At 45.8% G+C, this 25201-nt stretch overlaps 1 protein-coding gene across 3 annotated transcripts; it reads right to left on the reverse strand.

The window, feature by feature from the left end:
* Positions 1 to 2135: 2135 nt before the first annotated feature.
* On the reverse strand, positions 2136 to 13076 carry LOC125091814 (cancer/testis antigen family 45 member A10-like). 3 transcript variants are annotated; one of them, XM_047715809.1, is made up of 5 exons: positions 13005 to 13076; positions 5009 to 5189; positions 3246 to 3368; positions 2784 to 2877; positions 2136 to 2403 (listed from the first exon to the last, which is right to left on the reverse strand). In XM_047715809.1, the coding sequence occupies exons 2-5, from the start codon at positions 5181 to 5183 to the stop codon at positions 2304 to 2306; spliced, it is 492 nt and encodes a 163-aa protein (XP_047571765.1). In that variant the 5' UTR covers positions 5184 to 5189; positions 13005 to 13076; the 3' UTR covers positions 2136 to 2303. The 3 variants fall into 3 exon arrangements, with proteins under 3 accessions (XP_047571765.1, XP_047571764.1, XP_047571763.1); XM_047715808.1 differs by lacking the exon at positions 13005 to 13076 and adding an exon at positions 6216 to 6303; XM_047715807.1 differs by lacking the exon at positions 13005 to 13076 and adding an exon at positions 6068 to 6198.
* Positions 13077 to 25201: the final 12125 nt, after the last annotated feature.

Here is a 25201-nt window from a genome sequence, read left to right on the forward strand (position 1 = left end):
AGTGGCACCCAGAAATTTGTGGGTTCGTGTTGAGGGTGATGAGAAGTGATCACTGGGCTCCTTAATGCTGTGTGACCACTACATGGAGACGGACTCTGGGGAACCTAAAGCACAAGGGAGACACTCTCAACGTGCAGAGAGCTAGCCATAGGCTGACATGCTCTTGGGGGGAGGAAACACCATCCCTAGGGGGATGTGGGCTTTAGCTTTCAGCAGACTTTCTCCCTTCATCCACTCCATGTTGCAGAAATTGTCTGTCTAGGAGCACTCAGCCTTCTGTGCTGATCTCTTGAATCGGGGAGGCCTCATGCTGTACTTGGAGATGAAAGGGGGTCTTGCCATGCCCTTCTTCCCTTGGAAAGGCAAAGTCCTCAAACTTTTCAATGTTTAGATCTCAACTTAATAAGGAACCCAGGTTCCCTTTTTTGAAGCATAGGTGTGGTACTGCACCATTTTCAAGATCATTGGAAATAGAGTGATGGACAGCTAGTACAATGTAATAATTGATAATGGATGTATATTTGGTCATTCCAGTGACTAAAATATATTTCTCATATATATTTGATCCTCATCCACAGTTCCTAAGAACACTTCAGAGCCATAAGGGTCTTATTAATGAAGGTGACTTTTGGACTCTACCCAAGGGCAGGGGCTGATTGCCAGGAGGACTAACTACACAATTAGAGGGTTGAAACTTACGATTGTTTCCCTGAATTGTGTGAGCTGCTCTAACAAATTAACCAAACCTAAGGAGGTCATTGGAATCTCCAATCCATAGCCAGTCAGAAGCATAGACAACAGCCTGGAGCTTGCAACTCATATCTGAACTGGGGGTTGGAGCAGTCTTGGAGGACAGAACCCTTAACTTGCGGAATCTGATTCTAGCTCTGGGTGGATTGTGTCAGCGTTGAGTTGAATTCTCAGATACCCTGCTGGTGTATGAGAGTGACTTGGTGTTGGGAGGGGAGGAGCCCTCCCAAATGTTCAATTGCAGTACAGGAAATCAAAAAGGCCTGGGGTCAACCCTGACTTCAGCTTCCAACCAGCTATCTGACCTGGACAAAGGACATGCTCTCTGGGGGCTCAGTTTCTTCAGGTGTTAACTGGGCGTTGTGGCTGCTGCCGCATAAGGTGGCTGTGGGGTTGAGGTGAGAAGGATGGTAAGAAGCCAAAGCCGACTCTGGCGCATCTGAGGTGCTTGGCAACATGTTCCCCCCAGTAGCACTGCTTGGAGGAAACACTCATGATCCACTACTCAGGAGAAGCTACAAGCTCTGGGGCACCAAGAACTTCAAGATGGGTCATTCACTGACTGTCAGCAATCTAGTGACAGCGACACTGCCCAGGGTTCAGGCTGGATTGCGCCTCTCCCTCAGTCATCAGGCAAACATGGGGGTCCTGCACAGTGTGGGGAAATGGAACCTGACTGGTAAGGACACAGGGCTGCCATGATGCAAGACCCAGAGGAGGACTGTCCACGATGTTCGGGTTTTTCTCAGCACTGTCATTTGGTGATTGAAGTCAAAGGCATATTATAACAACTCAGTTCAGGCAGGACATCTAATGGTCAGGTATGTTAGTAAGTAAGTGGTGAATCATCGTGCCCTCAGGCCAAGCCACATGACCAGCTGAGGGGCTGTCTCAGGTAAAACAAATAAGAAATGGACAGTGTATGGGGTGCTGGCTGGATCAGTCAGTGGAGCACAGGACTCTTGATCTCAGGGTTCTGAGTTCCAGCCCCACACTGGGGGTACACATTACTTAAATAAAGTTAAAAAAAAAACCAGGGTGCCCAGGTGGTTCAGTCAGTTAAGCAACTGACTCTTGATTTAGGCTCAGGTCATGATCTTAGGGTTGTGAGATCAAGCTCTACCTTAGGATGTATGTTACGTGTGGAACCTGCTTAAAAATATACTTTTTCCTTTCCTCCTGCTCCTCATGGCCCTTCCTCTCTTAAAAGAAAGAAAGAAAGAAAAAGAAATGGCTGGTATAGAAGATGATAATAAATACCAAATACAGACTTGTGACCTGCAGAGAACCTAGGATGTAGTGTACCCTCATGACTAAACAGTGTCCCCCACTTCAGAAGGAAAACAAACAAACAATCCATTGAGACAAAACACTTAGGGCAAAAGGCCAACTTTTACTAACAGAAACTTATAACATGAAAGTTGCAACGCTTTTCCTTAGCCCCAAGAAGACAATTTCTTAGCTAATCATGCTAGGAGGCATCAACAACATCTGGTTGCATTCCAGGACAGCCAACTGGCTCTGCTTTCTCATTGATGATTGCGATAATGGGATTACAAGCTTGGGGAGCCATCACCTTTGTTGAGAAACTGGTCGCATTCTATTTTCTCTAGTACCTTCTCAAGGTGACTTATTAAGCCTTCTCTTTTAAATCTGAAAATAAAGAGACAAGTCGTTAACCAAATGATACCCAAAGAACCTATGTTGTAGGACGCACTGTGGAAAATACAAAGAGAAGCTCAGTTTACAGGAGAACAGAAAACACATCTGCATGGTACAGGACAATCCAGTAGATACAGAGAGTGCCCGTTCAAGGTCAAGGCCCACCTCAAACTTGGGTGTGAACAGAAGGTTCCTTGAGCTTGCAAGAATGAGTGAGACTCAGATAATATCAATCTAAATAAGTGGAGACAACATGAACTCTGAGTGAGGATCAGGGTTTGAGAAAAGTCAGGCAGGGCCCAAACCCACCCCTCACCCAGCAGCCCACTGGCCCTCTGTGAAACATTCTGTACAGTTCCTCCTACACTCACCTTGCCGCTTCCTTCATGGCATATACAGCAAATTTTTTCTGTACTTCTGGAGGTCCTTGCACTCCCTCAAGCAATTTGAGGATTTTTTCATATTCTGAAGATATTTAGGGAAAAAAAAACCCTTCAGTATTTCTAAAGTACAAAGAGGAGACAGAACTCAGTCTTGGAGACTCAGTGATCATTCAAGGGCTAGAATGTTACAGAGTACCTGTGCGTTCCATCCTTACTTTCAGACATCCGAATATATCCACCAACGGAATCTAGTACACAATAACCAATTAAGAAATACAAAAGAACAAGAGAAAAAGGTTTACTGGGACATTTCAGTCAAAATAAAGAGGAACCATTCTAATGGGGAAAACCCAGTTCTGGCAAAGGATGAGGTCAGTGGAATCTAGTCTGGATCAGAGAATGGGAAAGACTTCCTGTGGTTTCATGGACAGAAATTGTTACTCTACTTACTGCCTTCAAAATATCGAATTTCCTTCTTCAATTGCAGTTTTATATCCATATTGATTTTCACTGGTATTGGCAGTTGATCTGGCACATCTTCCCACACAGACGTTGCTGTGCCCTTGGGCTCATCTGCAGAGAGATAGCTGGGAAAGATTCCTCCCACCAGTGCATCACTACCAGGTCTGTGAATCAGCCCACCCTTGTTGACCCTGGCTAAGTCAGGACACAAAGAATCTAATTGTGTGGAATACCGTCTCCTGCCATACTCACAAGCTCTGGAGATCAGATTTTGACCAGAAGCCATCAGGTGGGGATCGACCACTTCCCCTCCCCGCCCCGTGCATACTGGGAATGACAGGTGCTTCTGGAAACCTCACTGAATGAGGAGCTGCAATGATGTGCATTTCAGCAACCCCATACACACATCCATGTGCTTCACAGTCTCTAATACTTCTTTTCGCAGCAGGAGAATACACCAGCTAGATGTATCAGTACTGAAAATTTGACCTCATGAAAAACAATACAACAAAGAAGCCTCTTCTATTCTTGTCACTACGCATGCACACAGAAACAGATTTGGACAATACAACTAATCAACAAACATTCACAGAGCCCTGGGACTCAGGATTCAGTGTTCCCTTGATGCACTCTACAAGGAGAAGAGCTGAACGTGTCACTTGATGTCACGATGCCTGATGCTGGCACTAAATCACTAGAGATCCCAGTCTGTAAATGATCTTCCTCATCTGGCTTTTTTTTTTTTTTTTTTTGGTCTCAGGAGATAATTTTTTTTTTACTCCAAGTCTGACACATCTACTTCATTCACTCATGCTCCTCTGTGCCAAGCATCAAGCCAAGAGTGGGGATCAGCAGTGAACCAGACAGAAGAACCCTTTCCTTTTGGAAGTTATAACCACTATGGACATCAGAGAGTACATGTACAATGGGCAAAGGGAATAACATGGTTTGATTTTGTGTTAGGAAGAAGTCAGCAGGGATGTGAGCCAGAGTGGGAGAGGAGGCCTCCATGATGCGTGGTCGGGCAGGGCGGTCTGAAGAGGTGACCCCTGGGCAGAGCCAGGAGCAAGAGACAGAGCCGGCCCGTGCACACACACGGAGGCGGCCTGGCTGCCGTGAAGGCCGTGCACTGCCTGTGCAAGGGGACAAGCCTGGGCCACAGAATAAGGGTCAGACACAGAGAGAGCAAGGATGACACAGAGAGGACACGAGATAGCAGGAGAGGATGGCAGGGTCAGGAGGTGCAAGGTCTGGAGACCAGCGTCAGGAGCTCAGACTCTGTTCTGAGTACTTGGGGAATTAATGATGGGTTTCAGGATATGCATGTGATGATCTGATTTCTGTGTGGATGTGGTCACCCTGGGTACACGGTAACAAATGGGCTACACACGTTCAGGTGGGAAAGCAGGACACGAGCTCAGAAGCTCTGGAGCCGCTTGCTGAGTGATGAGGCAGTGTGGAATGAGGGACAGTATAACGGTGGGATTCAGGAATGGTGACAGTGTTAAGAGGAGAGAAAGGAGATCAGAAAGGAGAAGAAAATCTCTAGAATGCAGAGTTTGGGAAGCCAGGAATGTCTCCATGAAGGACAGAGTGATCACCTGGTCCAGTGTGGCTGGGAAATTAATGGCAGCCTCACCCAAAGCCAGTGACCTTGATCAGAACTGACCCTGAGGCATGGAGGAGCCAGAGGCAGGGCTGCCCTGGGCCAGGTCAGGGAGAGGAGGGGAGGACGGGCAGGGCATCCTCACCATCTTCTGAGGACACGGCTGAGTCCCCAGGCTGGGATGATCCCTCTCCTTCCTCTCTCACTGACAGCAGCGGCATGCTCAGCCTTTTCTTAAATGGAGGTGGAGTGATGGATTTTCCAGAACGTTTCACTTGACTTTTGGGCCCAACAGCGGACTCCTCTGCTTTATCACTCATCACTTCCTGAGGAGCATCAAGAAACACGGTCCATTAATGACAAAAAAGCAACCATTCTGAAAGAGGACAGAGGTCTCTCAGGACGCTACCATAGAACTACGTTATGACCCAACATTTGCAGTACCAGGTATTTACCCAAAGAACACAAAAATACTGATTTGAAGGGGTACCTGCACCCTGATGTTTACAGCAGCATCGCCGACAGTAGCTGAACTCTGGGAAGAGCCAGACTGGTGACTGATTGGTAAATGGAAAAAGGAGACACGGCGTACGTCTACAGCAGAATATTACTCTGCTGTCAAAAACAATGAAACCTTGCCATGCACAATGACGTGGGTGCAGCTAGAGAGCAGAATGCTAAGCACAATAAGTCCGTCAGAGAAAGGCAAACAGCAAACGAGTTTGCTCACATGCAGAATTTAAGAAACCAACAGATGACCACGGGGTGAGGGAAAGAAGGGCAAACCAGAAAACAGACTCCTAAGTGCAGAGAACAAACTCAGGGTCGTGGAGGGGAGGTGGGCTTGGGGACATGTGTGTGACAGGGATGAAGGAGGGCACTTGTGTGATGAGCACCGGCTGTTGCACAGACGTGTGGAATCACTCAGTTCTACACCTGACACTAATAGCATCTCTATGTTACCTAACTGGAGTTTAAAGAAAAACGTGAGAAACAATGCAAGCATTCCAACTGTCCAGACCGGCTCTTACAATCTTGTACCTTCCTTCTTCCACAATGTGTCCTGAGCCATCAGCCAGGCATTTCTTCAGCATGCACGTGGCTCCTTTGGGGGCTCTCTGCCTACACCCACAGTTGGATTGCTTCCTCTGCTGACTAGGAGTGGCCTCCCTGTAGAAAGGTCCAGACCCATGTCTCTGCTCACCTGGCCTCTGGCCCCTGCGAGCTCACTGCTGAGCATCTGGGTGAAATCAGCCACTGGCCCCTGACAGGGAAGATAAGGACAGCCCACAAAGGAGGCAGGCCACTCCTCCTGGGTCCTGGCGGGTCTAAGAAGCAAGGAACATACATACCAGGCTGGTCTTGGGCGGCCCCACGAGGAGATCTGCACACTGCCAGGCAGGACCCTTAAAGTTTATATAGTCGCCTGCGTGGGCTTCATCCCAGGCACTGTCCAGATGGGCCCAACAGCACTCCCTCTGAAGCTGGAACCGTGTGACAGCTCCCACAACGGAGAGGAACTTACGTTCAAGGACAGGGGAAGGGATGAGGGCCTTCCGATAGCCCGCGGCCAACTTGGGGTCAACAGGAGGCCACGTGCTCTCAGAAACTCCCCCAACAAAGGCAGAGTTCTGGCAAAAACTGGATACAAGGTAAGGAAGGGTAGGTGTGGGGCTCAGGAGCAATCAGCGAGTGCAAAGATTCCCATGAAGGGTGGCTGGCCAGGCGCAGGTGCCTTCTCCTGCCTCACTAGCCCCCAGCCTGCAGTACCATCCTTCATCAAAATGCCTTTACTCGGCAGAGGACCATCTCACGAAAGCGACGAGATGAGGGAGGGGCAGGTCACGTCAAGAGGGGTCAGAAGGAGGACCGAGGGACACTGAAATCCGTGGCCTGAGCCCCCAACAGCTGTGTTCCCCACATTCACAAGGAACCACGAAGCAGGAGCCACCAGTGGAAAAGCAGTGGGGTCGGCTTGCAGCTACTTCCCTCATCCCACAACGGACGTGCTTCTTTATCTGTCTGTGTCTTCTGACCTTGCTGGGTGTGAATCCATTTTTTCTGAGAACTATCGCCCCCTGCCAACTTCCTTAGTAACATTTTAACTACAAAAGTTTCATTGCATCTCCCCTTACATGCAACATTATCATTGCACTGGAACCAGAAATGTTGATGGTCGGGGCCTGGACTAATGTGAGCACGTGAGGGTTGAGCAGCACAGGAGGCTGATTCGTCCTCAAAGCTGAGTCCGGTCCAGCCCAGGAACCGCCCCTCCTTTAGTTTCTCAGGCTTCCCTCCTGGCATCCTCCATGGCACCCATCTACAGAAGGGCAGAATGAGCCCTTCTCCTTCTCACAGCTGCTCTGCAGGCTCTGAATTGTGAAAAGTGGAGCCTGTGCACCCTGGGGGAGCATTGGCAAATGGGCATTTTTCACACTGAGATCCAAATCTAGCAAGAACATTGCCATTTTATGAGGAGAAGCCAGACTTTGGGCATACTGAATGTGAAAAGTGTTTGTTGCCAGCTGGTACAATTTCTTCCATTCCCAAATGTATCTTGTGTTTGCTCCTTTGCTTGCCACCATGAACACTGTTTTGCATAAGGTGCTTTCAATTGCAGGAGCATAAACCTCTCCTGTTTTGGCTAAAATGATACAAGAAGCCAACAGCTAAGTGGAGGTTAGCATCAAATGAGCTGAAGCCTGTACCAATAACATGACCAAGGGCCTGGTCCCTTCCCCAGGTTTCTCTTCTGCATTTTGAAGCCACGTCATCCGAGTTCTGGCTCCTCCTCATGATTGCAAAGTGGCTGCCAGGGCTCCTCAGTTACCTGCTACTCAAGTCCTGTGTAGCAGAAGAATAAGGTTACATCCTTCTGTAGCACTCCCACAAGAAGTCCTCAGGTTTGCTGTGATGGAATCCTTCTGTGCACATGTCCACCTCCACAATCATTTTGCTCTACGGGGGGCATCAAGCAGAATGTGCCAATTTCCTCGGCTCAGGCCCCAGACAGCAAATGCATAGATTGAAAGATACGACCCCCGATAGGTTTGACCATGGCCTCCCATAGGATCCTGTATTCATTAATCAGAACATAATTTCTTCTCAAGCAGGCAAACATTGGCAATGGTGACACCAAAACCCCAATCCTTAATTTCATGTAGACTATGATATCCAAACAAATTGAAATTAAAGAAGTACTTCTTACCAACACAACGAACGGTACTCCAAAAGTTTGTAACATACTTCTAAATCAATACTCACTATTGAACTCTAAGAAAACATCACATGACTGATTCTGTGGGACACATGAAATGGGGGTGGGGGGAAGCTTACAACTTCACATTCTGTTAGAAAAGAAACATTGCTGCAAATGAATGACGTCTGTCCATGGAGGAAGAGGCAAAAAGGCTATAGTGAGAGCTATGCTGTGTTCTGACACTTGTGTCTCCCCAACAGCCTGTGTTGAAATCCAAACCCCCAGGGAAGCTGATATCGGGAGGCATCCGGGTCCTTTGGCAGGTGCTGAGGTGCAGACAGTGGCCCACTCCTGAGCTGGATTAGTGCTTCAGAAAGGAGGCTGCAGAGACCCCGAGCCCTCCCACAGGGCAGAATGAGGGCGCCTGACCCTGAACTAGGCCATGGACCTCCCTAGATCGCCCTGGTGCTGGTAGCCTGGTCCTGATGTCCCAGCCTCCCCAGCTCTGGACAACACATTTCTGTCCCTGTCACCTTCCCAGTTTCTGCCATGGTGCTATGGCAGCCTGAACAGACCAAGATGGCTCCTTGGCATGATTATCAAGGACAACTTAGCCACAGATTAACAATACTGGCCACCAAGCGGGAGTCCGAGCCCTGTATCCAGAAGGGAGCTCTGTGAAAGACAGCGGGAACACCCAGAATGACTTTATAGTAAATTTGGAAACTGAGACGACATAGACACTTTCCTAGAACAAGGAAACATTCCAAAAGTCACCAAGAAGAAACAGAAAATCTGAATACCCCTGTATGTGGTACATCGTTTAGTACCAAATGACGAGCCTTTCCATCCTAAAGTCTTTCCTGGGGAGTCTTTCAAACATTCAGGGGGGATATAATACCAGTCTTAAGCAAACTCTTTCGGAAAAGGGAAGAAGGGGTGTGAGTTCCCTACTCATTTTGTGACACCAATATAAATGTGTTACTAACATCTACCAAAAACACTGGAAGAAAAGGAAAATGAAAGACCCAGATCTCTCTCCTGAACAACTCGTTAGCAAGTAAAATTAAACAGGACATTAAAAAAAAAAACCCTAAAGGTCATGGGGTTGTTGAGTCTATTGCTGGAAGGAAGACTGGTTTCACCCTGGAAAATTTATCTGTGAAATGTGCTACATAAACAGCAAAAACCGGGGAAAAAGCACAGCGCCATTGTAATAAATGGGTTGATGCTGGATGCTTATTCACAGTAAAAATCCTCAGCAACTTTGGATGAAAGGCAACTTCTTTAACCTAAGAAAGCTTATCTTCCCCCCTCCCCCACCCCCTGCAAAATGTGCACAAGAGCTGTATTTAATGGTGACATGCCCAACTCTTTCTTCTTGAGTTTTAAATAAGACATGGTGTCTGCTGTGTTTTCAAGAACATACCGGAAGAACTGAAAACTGTCAGTAAACAATAATAAGTATACATTTTGGAAAAGAAGGACTGAGGTTGTCATTGTTCACAGTGGACATGTTCTATATGTAGAATATCCGAAAGGATGTAAAATACCGAGAATTAATAAGTGTACAATAGCCAAGTTACTGGATACAAGAGCAAGAATCAAAAACATGTGTATTTCTGTGTAATAACAATCCGATTAGAAAAAGATATTTAAAATACCATTAGAACAGTGTCAAGCACATCAAGGGGCACCTGGCTGGCTCAGTCAGTGGATGGTGGGACTGTTGATCTTGGGGTTGTGTGTTCAAGCCCCATGTTGGGTGAAGAGATTACTTACAAATTAAAAAAAAAATCAAAACCCATAGAATAAAGCTAACCACGGGTGTGCTGAAGCACTACCCGTGAAATATAAACCTGATGGACAGAAATCAAAGGCCTCAGTAAATGGAGAGAAATACATACCATGTGGATGGGAAGACTCATTATTAAGTCTTTATTGCCATTTCTGCCCAGAATTATTATTGCATCATGCTTAAATGTAAGAAATTTTCATTTAAAGTCCTTGCCCAAGCCCCTTTTTTCTTGTCCGTTCCTCACCAGTGGATCGAATCTTTAGTCTTTAGTCTTTAGGCTCTTGCGAAGGCGCCGCTGTGCAGGCAAACACCTACCCACGGTGGGATGCCCTTCTCCTGGGAACCTCTTCTGTGGGCCGCCATCCTAGGCCTGGCCAGAGACTCCAAACGGGTAGAGGAGAATGCCCCACTCCAACCCTACAGCCGCAAGAACGTCCACGTGGAATGTCGGTCGGACTGGATGAAGAGAGCAAAGGCAAGAGAAACGAGGCGACAAGGAGGTCTCCTTACAAATTGCAGCCCCCTGATAAATCCCTGACGCATACAGGTATGACACCACTACAACTCCCTCAAGGATATTTTTTTTAAGTGTTTTACCAACGAAGAGTTGCTCCAGTCAGTGTCACTTCACTCTGATAACCACAAACGCCCATGATATTCTAACATCCCTGTTTCAACGTGTGGCCCACTGACACACACTTAAAGGGTCTCATGACTAACGCTTTGCTCAAACAATAGGGACTAACCTTACCTTGACAGTAGCTAGCCCTGCAAGGTCTTGGAGACCTTGCTCTCAGCATCCACAAATTCCTTAGAGGCTTACCTTATCCCTAAACCCCACTAACTAGAAACTGTATCACCAGTGACCCCTAGCAATCCCAGCACGGCTCTTTCAGCCCACAGGTCCTGTCCCTGTGCTGTAATAAAAGCACCTTTTTGCACTAGTAAATAAATGAATAAGTAAATAGGTAAATAAGTGAATAAATAAATAAAAATAAATTTTAAAATCTCCCTGTTAATCTTAAGGATAATTCATGAGCTGATACTACAGAGTATATAGATATCAAAGGGCCTAGAATAGCTGAGACCTTATTTAGGCAAAAGCACCAGGTTGGGAGACGCACATGGCCAGACAGCAGACACAGGAGCCATGACAACGCTGTGGGGTTGGAGCAAGGGTGGGTGGATACACCAGTGAGACAGGACAGGGAGTCTAGACATAACTCTGGAAACAGCGGGTGCTAGATTGCTGACACCGGGGCCTTCAAGCCTCTGTGGTCCATTCAGTAAGTCCTCCTGCTCCCTGCAGGGAATGGCACCTCTGCCCTGATCCCCTTCCTGTCCATATAACACTGATCTCCCATGAATAGGAGAGCTAGAAGGACATGTAGGATATTACCTTCATGGTTTTAAAAGCTAAAGCTTTTAAAAAAGAATGAAAGCACTGACCATGATGAATAAATCGACTAATTAGACTTAATTATACTGAGAATTTCGGTGCATCAAAAATATACTAAGAAGGCAATGACTTAGGGCACTTAAGCATCTGACACTTGACTTTGGATAAGGTCATGATCTCAAGGTGGTGAGATTGAGCCCCAACCTGGGATCCAAGCTGGGCTCCGTGCTGGGTGGGGAACCAGCTTATGATTCTCTCTCTCCCTCTCCCTCTGTCACTCCCTGCTTTTTGTGTGCATGCCTTCTCTCTCTCTCTCTCAAAAAAGAGAGTGACAAAACAAAACAGATCAGCAGAAGACACAGAAAATGTTATTTTAAGTTATATGTATAAATATAAATATATGTTGAACAGCAAATCAATTTTAAAGCTACAGATATCTCAGTAAGATGTGGATGCACGTCCTGGAATGTCTCTTCAAAAGACATACATGAGCCATAACGCACATTAACCAGTACAAAATGCACATGTAGACATAACGAGAGGCCCCTGCACACCCACCAGACGCCCTATAGCAAGTGTTTCAGAGTATAGAGGGCAACCAACTCTCATATACTGTCAGCCCCAGATTCCCACTTGGATGACCACGGCCACCCACAGAAGGTTAGATAGAACCTCTGCGAGACTGAGATACAGAAACCCAGGGAAACTACTCCACCCCGGGCTAAGACAGAGCATCCAAACAAGAGCAAACCACCCCAAAGTGCACGAGAGCCCCGACTAAGAATTCACCCCAAAGGCTGAGTGAGACAGACCACACGAGGGAGAATGCACCCCCTGAGCGGAGCCCCCAGAATGCCCCCCAGCCACGGCTGAGACAGGGTAGCGGAGGAAGAGCAGCCCACCTCCATAAGGGGGACCAACAGCCCAAGGAACCCTCCACCCAAGGCTGGGAGAGCGCACTCAAGGAGAACCCCCCTTCTGGGCAGAGATGGACCTTTTGAGGAAGAGTCTCGGCTCCCCAGATGCAGCGGGAGCGCCAAGAAAGAGCCCAAACCCCCAGTGCTGAGCAAGCACCCAAGGTGAAGTTCTCTCCCGGCCACGCCCGGCTCAGACGGAGCCCCCCGGGACAGCTTCCCAATCGTCTTAAAGCATCGGAGGAACAGCACCCCCATAGGAGGGGACAGAGCCCCCACGAAAGTCTCCCCAGGACTAAGAGTCCCCACCAGGGACCAGCAGAACACCACAGAAGCCCAGCCCCACCATGGCTGAGACAGAGCACCCCGGGAAAATGCCCCCTCGTGCTGAGCTACACCCCAAGGCGAGTCTCTCGCAGGCTGAGGTAGAAGCCCTCAGGGACAGGAATCCGAGGGCTGAGCTGGTGCACCCCAGGAACCATCCCCCTCACGGAGCTTGAACCGAGAGCCAGGAACCACTCCCCCCGTCCCTCACTTAGGACTGAGGTGATCACCCAAAGACAAGTCCCCTCACCAGTGCTGAGAGAATGACGTAAGCAAAGTCCCTCACAGAACTCAAGACACCACCAAGGACGGCCTCGTCTCCAACATGGCTGACACAAGCTGCCCAGAAAATGCCTCCCCTGTGCTGACGTCAGAACCCACCCACGTCTCTCCACAGAGCTGAGGTAGATCCCCCAGGGAGACACCGCGGCCAAGGGACAGGCACCCCCAGGGCACAGAGAGAGCGCCAGGGAAAAGAATCCACTCTCCCAGGGTTAAAATCCTGACCTTGTCCCAGGCGCCCGGAAACAAGAATGGCAGTGACGTTGTGGTGCCTCTCAGGTGGGACTTTACAGAAAGGTGCCCCCTGGGAAATCTCTGGACATCCGCCCCTAGGGGATCTGGGAGTGGTGCGCACAGACAGCTGTCCGGCCAGAAGGCCGATCTACTTATTTTGACCGCCCCGGGGAGGTGTAAGGGCATTTACAGGCCTTGGCGGGCTGTTGGCCACACTGCCCTGCAGCAGCCCGACCCCCCGAGAAGCTGTGTGCGGTGCGGAACCGAGTGCTGGAGAAGCCTGTTGCCCCCGCAGAGGCCAGCTGTGCCCGCTGCCCAGAACCAGGAAGCAAGTCTTTCCGGCCGCGGCTCAGGCGCCCCCTTCAGGCAGACCTCGGTCACACAGACCAGAAGAAAATGCGTTTCTAGGAGCCAGAACATTTTTTTTACATATCAGGTGAAAAGGTTCTTTTTGAAGCTGAGATTGAATAAATAAAAAACTGGCCCCCTGTTTTAACATAAAAAGAGGAGGAACATTTGATGATCATAATTCCGAGGAAAAATTGAAAGAATTTGCTAAAAATTTGTCTACACAAATCTACATTGCCAGTTATTCTTGGCGGAGAAATACTTGACGTACTTCTTGTACATAAAATGAAAGCAAGACAAGATGCTTACCGTCGCCCCTTCTATTCAACACTCTTTACAGGTGTCCTGTCTGGCACCTTAAGATGGTGACTTTGCTGTGCTCACAGAGAGAGCTCTGGACTGTTCTGTGTTGGACGAGCCCAAGGAGCGACACATTTCAGGTAGCCACCAAGCATATTAAAGAGTAACAATTGTCTGGGAATGGGAATTTGTGGGGAGCTCCCATCAGTTTAGTCCCCTCCAGTGGCTGACGGGTTGCTGGTGTTCCAAGCTACTGTGGACGTGAGGTCCTTGGTTTCAAGGCCACCGCGGAGCTGAGGACAGGGCAGTAGGAATAGCGCTCCTCGCAACAGCCCAAAGCCCACTGTCCCCAGTGGGACGGAGCCATCTTTCCTGAGTGAACGCACTTCTGGTTGTTGCCAGGCTTGGGATAATTTTTGCACGGTTCTGCAACCCGTTAATTCGGCAGGATTTGCCCGTGTTCGCCTTGCCCGTATGCTGGAGTGGATTCTCACAGGCCCCGCCTCCACTGACCCAGACATGCCCCCTCGTATAGGCTACATAGTATACTAAGTATCACTCCAGTGTATGCGACCGTAAACTCTTTATACTGTTTCCCTTTTTGTTCTGGAAGGAAACTCGTATAGGCGGTGCCTACATACTGTGAAAACTACCTGCAAAGGAGGCCTCCCATGGCCCCTCAAAGGCAGGGTTTGCGTATGAGGAAGAAAGGGTTCAGGAACATGGGCGAGGGGATCGCAGTCGCTCTCCACGCAGAACCCACGCAGCACCAGGGAGCGGACCGGTTGTCTGCACGTCGTCGTCGTAGCGCTGACCGAAAAGGGGCGGAAGGAGAACGACGGAGGCTCTCACTTTAGATGGGGTGACAAGCGCCTCAGTGAGGAAGCGGTATTTAAGGAGAGAGGGGAAGGGCGACAAGACTTGGGAAGCATAATCGAGGCAGCAGGAAGTCCAGCTGCAAAGACCCCCGAAGGGCTCGGGCTGCCAGTGCAGGGAAGCAGGAGGCCGGGATGGCTGCAGCACAGGGATGGGGAGACCACCGGGAGTCCTGAGTGTGCTTGGACAGTTACACCTCTCTTTTCAACTTCCCCATCCATGATTGCCCTTGTCGGTCCTTCCTGGCTGAATAGTTTAAATGTTTGAAATCATTTTAACCGTTAAAAACATTTTTTAAGTATTTTATTTGTCAAAGACAGAGAGAGCACAAACAGGGGCGAGGCAGGCAGAGGGAGAAGGAGGCTCCCCACTGAGCAAAAAGCCGGATGCGGGACTCAACTCCAGGAAAATGGGATCCTAACCTGAACTGAAAGCAAAAGCTTAACTGACAGGGCCACCAAGGTGTCCTTGTTTCAAACAGTTTAAAGGGAAGTTTTTACAGCCCTGACTGCATAAACAACTTTTTCTAGAAGGCTTATGTGCTCGTCTTGAGCCATGGAGGGAACCTAGCTGTACTTGGAAATGAAAGGGGGATCTTGCCATGCACTTTATGAAACTTTATAAAACATAAGGTCACCAAATTGGATTCAAGGGGGCCAGTAGGGGGAGCACTGATGCGCTACCCCTGGTTATCCATTGCACATCCATAGGGGGAATTTACCATGCAAGTCCATACTACTTCACCTGCTCCCTTACTATCCCAGCAGGAGGAAGAAAGATTTTCCTCCTCCCCCAGCAACAGCCCAGACAAAGTGGAACACTCACAGCTCAGCCAATGAGAAGTGGCTATACTTTCAAATCCCAGTTTACTGCAGTGGACTTTATAACAGCTTTCCAAATGCCCATTCTCCTCTAATAAAAGAGCCTTCTCCTTTGTTCTCTGAACCTGCTTATGGTTTTGCTGTAATTTGTTTACTCTGGATTGCCATTTTCTGTTTTCTTCAAATAACTGCATTTTGTTGGCACAATAACTGACAATTTTATTTGTTTTAAGATTTTATTAATTAATATGAGAAAGGGAGAGCATGAGCAGGGGGAGGATCAGAGGGCTAGGGAGTTGCAGACTCCCCATTGAGCATAGATCAAACTGGGCTTGATCCAAGGACCCTGAGATCATTACCAAAACTAAAGTCAGATGCTTAACCAACTGAGCCACCTCAGTGGCCCAACAGATTTATTTTTAAGGTTCACAACTTCTTCACTTGGGAAACAAAGTCCTGGCACTCGTTAGTCTGTAGATCTCAGTTTAGTAAGGAATCCATGTTCCCTTTTGTGAAGCAAGGGCACGGTGCTGTACTGTTCTCAAGAGCACACGCTATGGCCTGAGGGACACTGGGAATCACTCTGGTGTCAGCTCCCAGCCAGCTGTTAGATGGAGAAAGGACTGGCTCTTTGCGGAGTCAGTGTCTTTAGGTGTTAAGTGGAAATTGTTACCTCTGCCTCATTAGGTGGCTGTGGGGTTGTGGTGAGAAGGATGGTAAGAAACCAAAGCCTACCCTGGCATGTCTGAGGTGCTTGGGAAAGGTTCTGCTCAGGTTTGGTGCTGCCTATAAGAGACAAGCATGGCCCAATACCTCAGAGAGGCTACAGGCTCTGGGCCAGAGAGAAGTACAGCATGGGCCATTCACTGGGGGCCAGTGATCTCATTTGGGTAGCATACAGACAGCGGACTCCCCTGTGGGCCAGGGATTTGCTGAGGGACCGAAGTTTAGCCCTGTCTGACTGGGTAGCCCTTCCTGAAAGTCCTCAGCTAGGGAGAGCCTGAGGCAGGTGAAAGCAAGACCCCCCTCTTCTGGGAGCTCCTGTCAGGGAGGGAGAGTGAGCAGAGAATGCCCCAGATCCAGAGTCAGATGACAAATAAGGACCAATGGCAGACTGTGAGCCAGGAGTAGCTGGAGGCTGTGAAGTCTGGGGGCAGCCCTGGAGCAGTGGAAAGAGCTTGGCTTCAAGCCAGCCCTGGTTCTGAGTGGCTGCTCCAGGTCCACCCATGAGCATATATTGCTCATGACCTGGGGTTATATACCTAATCTTTCTGTGTTTCCACATCCCCTCCTACAAACCGAGGCCCCTGACAGCATCAACCTCCCAGACTGGTTGTGAGGGCCAAAAGTAATTCATTCGGTATTTGCTCTAAACCATCTAAGTGGCAGCTGCTTATCTAGGTGTGAAAGAACAGTGAACTGGACCCTCTTCTCATGCTTCTTCCATTCCAGTTGGGAGATAACACCAAACAATCAGAGGGACTCTAACATGATGTAAGTGCATTGAAAAATGTTGAAGTCAGGTGAAGAGAAGGAACACAAGTAGATGGTACTTTGAATTTGGTGGTCAAGGAAGGTCTCTCTGAAGGACAGTCATCTAACCTGAATCAGAGGAAAGGGCTTTGTATTGTGAAAGGCTCAGGTTTCTGCAGATTATCCTCTTTCTCAAGGTGAAAGCAAAAGACAAGACGTGAGTTTCAGTTAAATCTTTGTGGGGGTTCCAACTCATGCCTTTGGGTTTAGGCCTGAGTGTCATCTTTTCTTCCTGAATGTCTGAGCTGCTCTGGTGTCCAACAGGGAGACACCAACCTTATAGACTGTTCAATGAGTTCCAACTTTGCATAAGACCACTTCCTTATGAAGTTTCAAATCCATGAGACACACACATATGTACACACACACACACACACACACACACACATAAATATACTGATAGAATTTCTAGAGAACAAAGAACAAATATAAAGATGACTTCTGTGGAATTGTTCTGGGTTCTGGAATGCCTTCTTTAATCTGATTAGATTTAAAGCCATTAGTCTCCAGAATCAGCATGGAGGTTCCTCAAGATGTTAAAAATAGATCTACCCCACAATTCAGAAATTGCACTATTAGGTATTTACCCAAAGGTTAGAAAAGTACATATTCTAAGGGGTAAAAGCACCCTTATGTTTATAGTAGCATTATCAGCAACAGCCAAACTATGGAGAATATCCAAATGTGCATTGACTGATAAATGGATATAAGAAGTTCACTCTCTCTCTCTCTCTCTGTGTATGTGTGTGTGTACACACACACACATACAGTGTATACACACATACACACACACACTCACACACATATATATAATGGAATATTACTCAGCCATGAAAAAGAAAGAAATCTTCTCATTTGCAACAATTTGGACAGAGCTAGAGCATATTGTGTAAGCGAAATATGTCAGTCAGAGAAAGACAAATACCATATGATTTCACTTACATGTGCAATTTAGGAAACAAAGCAGATAAACATATGCAAGGGAAAAAAAGAGGAGTTGGGAGGCAAACCATAGAAGACTCTTAACGATAGAGAACAAACTGAGAGTTGATGGAGGGAAGTGGGTAGAGGACAGGGTAAATAGGTGATGGGGATTAAGGAGGGCACTTGTTGTGTTGAGCACTGGGTGTTGTATGTAAGTGATAAATCACTAAATCCTACTCCTGAAACCACTATTAAACTACGGGCTAGCAAAATAAGAATTTTAATAAAAATTTGGAACAAAAGCTTCCCTATGACCCTGCAATTGCACTACTGGGTATTTACCCCAAAGATACAGATGTAGTGAAAAGAAGGACAATCTGTATCCCAATGTTTATAGCAGCAATGGCCACGGTCACCAAACTGTGGAAAGAACCAAGATGCCCTTCAACGGACGAATGGATAAGAAGATGTGGTCCATATACACTATGGAGTTTTATGCCTCCATCAGAAAGGATGAATACCCAACTTTTGTAGCAACATGGACGGGACTGGAAGAGATTATGCTGAGTGAAATAAGTCAAGCAGAGAGAGTCAATTATCATATGGTTTCACTTATTTGTGGAGCATAACAAATAGCATGGAGGACAAGGAGAGATGGAGAGGAGAAGGGAGTTGGGGGAAATTGGAAGGGGAGGTGAACCATGAGAGACTATGGACTCTGAAACAAACAATCTGAGGCTTTTGAAGGGGCGGGGAGTGGGAGGTTGGGGGAACCAGGTGGTGGGTATTAGAGAGGGCACGGATTGCATGGAGCACTGGGTGTGGTGCAAAAACAATGAATACTGTTATGCTGAAAAGAAATTTTCAAAAAAAGGAATACTGTTACACTGAAAAGAAATTTTAAAAAGTTAAAAAAAAGAGGTGGAGGTAGATAATCAGATTATAAAAGGAAACATTTGGGAGCTGAAATGCAATACTTATAGTGCTATGATCTGAGAGAAAATGAACTAATAATACTCCTACAGTGTCCACTATTTGATTTCCTTTAAAAAATCCAAATTGTTTCTATTTTTAAATGTTACAAAAATCTAAATAATTCAAGTAAAACAAAAGAAGTATTAGCTGTGAACATGTAGGAAAAAATAAAGCCCTTAGTGACATTTATTCCAGTTTTTAAGGGGGTTGATAGTCCATTGCAAGCAGCAAATAAGTGTCTCAAATTATCACATTTGGGTACCTATAATGAAGTCCCTATAAAAGGCAAAGGTACAACTGAGCTACTAGAAGCTACCTGTAAACAAACTTGTCAAATAAGGGGTATAACTGAGATCAATGATTGCTTCTAAATCCACTGGGGAACTAAGGGATGAAATACGCTCAGGTCCTGAAAGTCCCACTTCAAGGTCCACATAAGGATCAGAAAGCTTCAGTGAACTGGCTCCAGTTATCTCTTGTCACTTCAGGGTCAAGATGTGGGCAAACCCTAGCCGAAGTCTAGTTCTGTGACTGGCTGGATTACCACACAATGTAAATGCTCACTCATATTCTCAAGGTCTCTGGCCTTCAGATTAGGGCACTGATAAGTAATGGCTGGGATCCTGACACCTGGAGAGGGACCCAGATGCCGACTCTGAGAAAGCTGAGGAATTAGAAAGGCTAAATTCTATGAGATGATTTGCCAGTAGAAGCAAATCTTCCTCCTGTCTGAGGAGGTTATTTTCCCTTAGCCTGAAGAAGCAGTGATGGTTCTGCCTGAGGTAGCACCCTTGCAGGGCCCTGCTGATCTGCCCCAGAAGCTACACCCACTGCTTCACTTTCCTTCCAATTCCCTTAACAAGTCTCATATTCCCACAGGCCATATATTATAAAGCAAAATGTGACACTTGCAGAGATAGAAAAGCCACCCAAAGATCTCCATCATTTTAAAATCCATATACACAAAATACTGGGGATTTGCATGAGAATAGTTCCTTGAAGTGGGGTATATGGAGGTAGAAGGAAAATAGAGTTGAATCAGACCACAGTTACTGATGCAGGTGTATTAAGCCCAGACTCTGGATGAAATGATCTTGCTTCAGGGTTAGGCAAGCCTCTCATTGTTTGCTTCATTGCTGTCTTGGTGTGTTCAGGCTGCACTAAGAAAACAACTCCAGACTGGGTGGCATAAGAAACAAACATGTGTTTATCATGGATCTGGAGTCTGGGAAGTCTAAGATCAAAGCATCTGCAGATCTGATGTCTGAAGAGGGCCCATTTCCTGGATCACAGATGACCATCTTCTTGCTGTGTCCTCACATGTTGGAAGGGGCAAGGGAACTCTCCAGGTTCTCTTTCATAAGGGCACTAATGCCATTTATGAGGGCTCCACCCTGCTGACCTCGTCATTTCCCAAAGGTCCCACATTCTAATACTATCGAATCAGGCATGAGGATTTCAACATGAATTTGTTGGGGGACCCCTAAAACATTTGGTCTTCCACCCTTGGTTTACTGGGAAAGTCCCAAAGGACTTAAGAAGAAATGCAAGATCTTTCCTGGTGTACTACAAAGGAAGAAATCAAAAGGCTTAAGGAGATTGGAACATCTCCAGTTTATCATATAAGATGCTGTTCACTCACTTCGGGAGATCTGGAGGATACTGTCACCAAGTCTGTGGTAAATTGCTTTCTTTTTTTTTTAATTTTATATTTTATAAACATATAATATATTTTTATCCCCAGGGGTACAGGTCTGTGAATCGCCAGGTTTACACACTTCACAGCACTCACCATAGCACATACCCTCCCCAATGTCCATAACCCCACCCCCCCTCTGCCAACCCCCCTCACCCCATCAACCCTCAGTTTGTTTTGTGAGATTAAGAGTCACTTATGGTTTGTCTCCCTCCCAATCCCATCTTGTTTCATTTACTCTTCTCCTACACCCTTAACCACCCATGTTGCATCTCCTCTCCCTCATATCAGGGAGATCATATGATAGTTGTCTTTCTCCAACAGACTTATTTCGCTAAGCATGATACCCTCTAGTTCCATCCACGTCGTCGAAAATGCCAAGATTTCATTTCTTTTGATGGCCGCATAGTATTCCATTGAGTATATATACCACATCTTCTTTATCCATTCATCTGTTGATGGACATCTAGGTTCTTTCCATAGTTTGGCTATTGTAGACATTGCTGCTATAAACATTCAGGTGCACGTGCCCCTTCGGATCACTACGTTTGTATCTTTAGGGTAAATACCCAGCAGTGCAATTGCAGGGTCATAGGGTAGTTCTATTTTCAACATTTTGAGGAACCTCCATGCTGTTTTCCAGAGTGGTTGCACCAGCTTGCATTCCCACAAACAGCGTAGGAGGGTTCCCCCTTCTCCGCATCCTCACCAGCATCTGTCATTTCCTGACTTATTAATTTTAGCCATTCTGACTGGTGTGAGGTGATATCTCATTGTGGTTTTGATTTGTATTTCCCTGATGCCGAGTGATATGGAGCACTTTTTCATGTGTCTGTTGGCCATCTGGATGTCTTCTTTGCAGAAATGTCTATTCATGTCTGCCCGTTTCTTGATTGGATTATTTGTTCTTTGGGTGTTGAGTTTGCTAAGTTCTTTATAGATTTTGGACACTAGCCCTTTATCTGATATGTCATTTGCAAATATCTTCTCCATTCTGTCAGTTGTCTTTTGGTTTTGTTAACTGTTTCCTTTGCTGTGCAAAAGCTTTTGATCTTGATGAAATCCCAATAGTTCATTTTTGCCCTTGCTTCCCTTGCCTTTGGCGATGTTCCTAGGAAGCTGTTGCTGCGGCTGAGGTCGAAGAGGTTGCTGCCTGTGTTCTCCTCAAGGATTTTGATGGATTCCTGTCTCACATTGAGGTCCTTCATCCATTTTGAGTCTATTTTCGTGTGTGGTGTAAGGAAATGACCCAATTTCATTTTTCTGCATGTGGCTGTCCAATTTTCCCAACACCATTTATTGAAGAGGCTGTCTTTTTTCCATTGGACATTCTTTCCTGCTTTGTCGAAGATGAGTTGACCATAGAGTTGAGGGTCCATTTCTGGGCTCTCTATTCTGTTCCATTGATCTATGTGTCTGTTTTTGTGCCAGTACCATGCTGTCTTGATGATGACAGCTTTGTAATAGAGCTTGAAGTCCGGAATTGTGATGCCACCGACTTTGGCTTTCTTTTTCAATATACCTTTGGCTATTCGAGGTCTTTTCTGGTTCCATATAAATTTTAGGATTATTTGTTCCATTTCTTTGAAAAAAATGGATGGTACTTTGATAGGAATTGCATTAAATGTGTAGATTGCTTTAGGTAGCATAGACATTTTCACAACATTTATTCTTCCAATCCAGGAGAATGGAACATTTCTCCATTTCTTTGTGTCTTCCTCAATTTCTTTCATGAGTACTTTATAGTTTTCTGAGTATAGATTCCTAGCCTCGTTGGTTAGGTTTATTCCTAGGTATCTTATGGTTTTGGGTGCAATTGTAAATGGGATGGACTCCTTAATTTCTCTTTCTTCTGTCTTGTTGTTGGTGTAGAGAAATGCAACTGATTTCTGTGCATTGATTTTATATCCTGACACTTTACTGAATTCCTGTACAAGTTCTAGCAGTTTTGGAGTGGAGTCTTTTGGGTTTTCCACATATAGTATCATATCATCTGCAAAGAGTGATAGTTTGACTTCTTCTTTGCCGATTTGGATGCCTTTAATTTCCTTTTGTTGTCTGATTGCTGAGGCTAGGACTTCTAGTACTATGTTGAATAGCAGTGGTGATAACGGACATCCCTGCCGTGTTCCTGACCTTAGCGGAAAAGCTTTCAGTTTTTCTCCATTGAGAATGATATTTGCGGTGGGTTTTTCATAGATGGCTTTGATAATATTGAGGTATGTGCCGTCTATCCCTACACTTTGAAGAGTTTTGATCAGGAAGGGATGCTGTACTTTGTCAAATGCTTTTTCAGCATCTATGGAGAGTATCATATGGTTCTTGTTCTTTCTTTTATTAATGTGTTGTATCACATTGATTGATTTGCGGATGTTGAACCAACCTTGCATCCCTGGAATAAATCCCACTTGGTCGTGGTGAATAATCCTTTTAATGTACTGTTGAATCCTATTGGCTAGTATTTTGGCGAGAATTTTTGCATCTGTGTTCATCAAGGATATTGGTCTGTAGTTCTCTTTTTTGTTGGGATCCTTGTCTGGTTTTGGAATCAAGGTGATGCTGGCCTCATAAAATGAGTTTGGAAGTTTTCCTTCTATTTCTATTTTTTGGAACAGTTTCAGGAGAATAGGAATTAGTTCTTCTTTAAATGTTTGGTAGAATTCCCCCGGGAAGCCGTCTGGCCCTGGGCTTTTGTTTGTTTGGAGATTTTTGATGACTGTTTCAATCTCCTTGCTGGTTATGGGTCTGTTCAGGTTTTCTATTTCTTCCCGGTTCAGTTGTGGTAGTTTATATGTCTCTAGGAACGCATCCATTTCTTCCAGATTGTCAAATTTGCTGGCATAGAGTTGCTCATAGTATGTTCTTATAATTGTGTGTATTTCTTTGGTGTTAGTTGTGATCTCTCCTCTTTCATTCATGATTTTATTTATTTGGGTCCTTTCTCTTTTCTTTTTGATAAGTCTGGCCAGGGGTTTATCAATCTTATTAATTCTTTCAAAGAACCAGCTCCTAGTTTTGTTCATTTGCTCTATTGTTTTTTTGGTTTCTATTTCATTGATTTCTGCTCTGACCTTTATGATTTATCTTCTCCTGCTGGGTTTAGGCTTTCTTTATTGTTCTTTCTCCAGCTCCTTTAGGTGTAGGGTCAGGTTATGTATTTGAGACCTTTCTTGTTTCTTGAGAAAGGCTTGTACCGCTATCAATTTTCCTCTCAGGACTGCCTTTGCTGTGTCCCACAGATTTTGAACCGTTGTGTTTTCATTATTATTTGTTTCCATAAATTTTTTCAATTCTTCTTTAATTTCCTGGTTGACCCATTCATTCTTTTTTTTTTTTTTAAAGATTTTATTTATTTATTTGACAGATAGAGATCACAGGTAGGCAGCGAGGCAGGCAGAGAGAGAGAGAGAGGAGGAAGCAGGCTCCCCCCTGAGCAGAGAGCCCGATGTGGGGCTCGATCCCAGGACGCTGGATCATGACCTGGGCCGAAGGCAGAGGCCTTAACCCACTGAGCCACCCAGGCGCCCCGACCCATTCATTCTTTAGAAGGATGCTGTTTAGTCTCCATGTATTTGGGTTCTTTCCAAATTTCCTCTTGTGATTGAGTTCTAGCTTCAGAGCATTGTGGTCTGAAAATATGCAGGGAATGATCCCAATCTTTTGATACTGGTTGAGACCTGATTTAGGACCGAGGATGTGATCTATTCTGGAGAATGTTCCATGTGCACTAGAGAAGAATGTGTATTCTGTTGCTTTGGGATGAAATGTTCTGAATATATCTGTGATATCTATCTGGTCCAGTGTGTCATTTAAGGCCTTTATTTCCTTGTTGATCTTTGGCTTGGATGATCTGTCCATTTCCGTGAGGGGAGTGTTAAATTCCCCTACTATTATTGTATTATTGTTGATGTGTTTCTTTGATTTTGTTATTAATTGGTTTATATAGTTGGCTGATCCCACGTTAGGGGCATAGATATTTAAAATTGTTAGATCTTCTCGTTGGACAGATCCTTTGAGTATGATATAGTGTCCTTCCTCATCTCTTATTATAGTCTTTGGCTTAAAATCTAATTGTTCTGATATAAGGATTGCCACCCCAGCTTTCTTCTGATGTCCATTAGCATGGTAAATTCTTTTCCACCCCCTCACTTTAAATCTGGAGGTGTCTTCGGGTTTAAGATGAGTTTCTTGTAGGCAACATATAGATGGGTTTTGTTTTTTTATCCATTCTGATACCCTGTGTCTTTTGATTGGGGCATTTAGCCCATTAACATTCAGGGTAAGTATTGAGAGATATGAATTTAGTGCCATTGTATTGCCTGTAAGGTGACTGTTATTGTATATTGTCTCTGTTTCTTTCTGATCTACTACTTTTAGGCTCTCTCTTTGCTTAGAGGACCCCTTTCAATATTTCCTGTAGAGCTGGTTTGGTGTTTGCAAATTCTTTCAGTTTTTGTTTGTCCTGGAAGCTTTTAATCTCTCCTTCTATTTTCAATGATAGCCTAGCTGGATATAGTATTCTTGGCTGCATGTTTTTCTCATTTAGTACTCTGAATATATCATGCCAGCTCTTTCTGGCCTGCCAGGTCTCTGTGGATAAGTCTGCTGCCAATCGAATATTTTTACCATTGTATGTTACAGACTTCTTTTCCCGGGCTGCTTTCAGGATCTTCTCTTTGTCACTAAGACTTGTCAATTTTACTATTAGGTGATGG

The sequence above is a fragment of the Lutra lutra genome, chromosome X (assembly GCF_902655055.1).
Source record: "Lutra lutra chromosome X, mLutLut1.2, whole genome shotgun sequence".
Classification (NCBI taxonomy): domain Eukaryota; kingdom Metazoa; phylum Chordata; class Mammalia; order Carnivora; family Mustelidae; genus Lutra; species Lutra lutra.

Excerpts from the sequence above, each read along its gene's own strand:
- LOC125091814 (XM_047715807.1), bottom strand. The coding sequence starts at position 6,103 with ATGCTCAGCAGTGAGCTCGCAGGGGCCAGAGGCCAG. Across the intron at positions 3,369-5,008 it reads AGCCGTGTCCTCAGAAGATG|ATGAGCCCAAGGGCACAGCA; the intron begins GTGAGGATGCCC and ends ATCTCTCTGCAG. Across the intron at positions 2,878-3,245 it reads AATTCGATATTTTGAAGGCA|AATATGAAAAAATCCTCAAA; the intron begins GTAAGTAGAGTA and ends AAATATCTTCAG.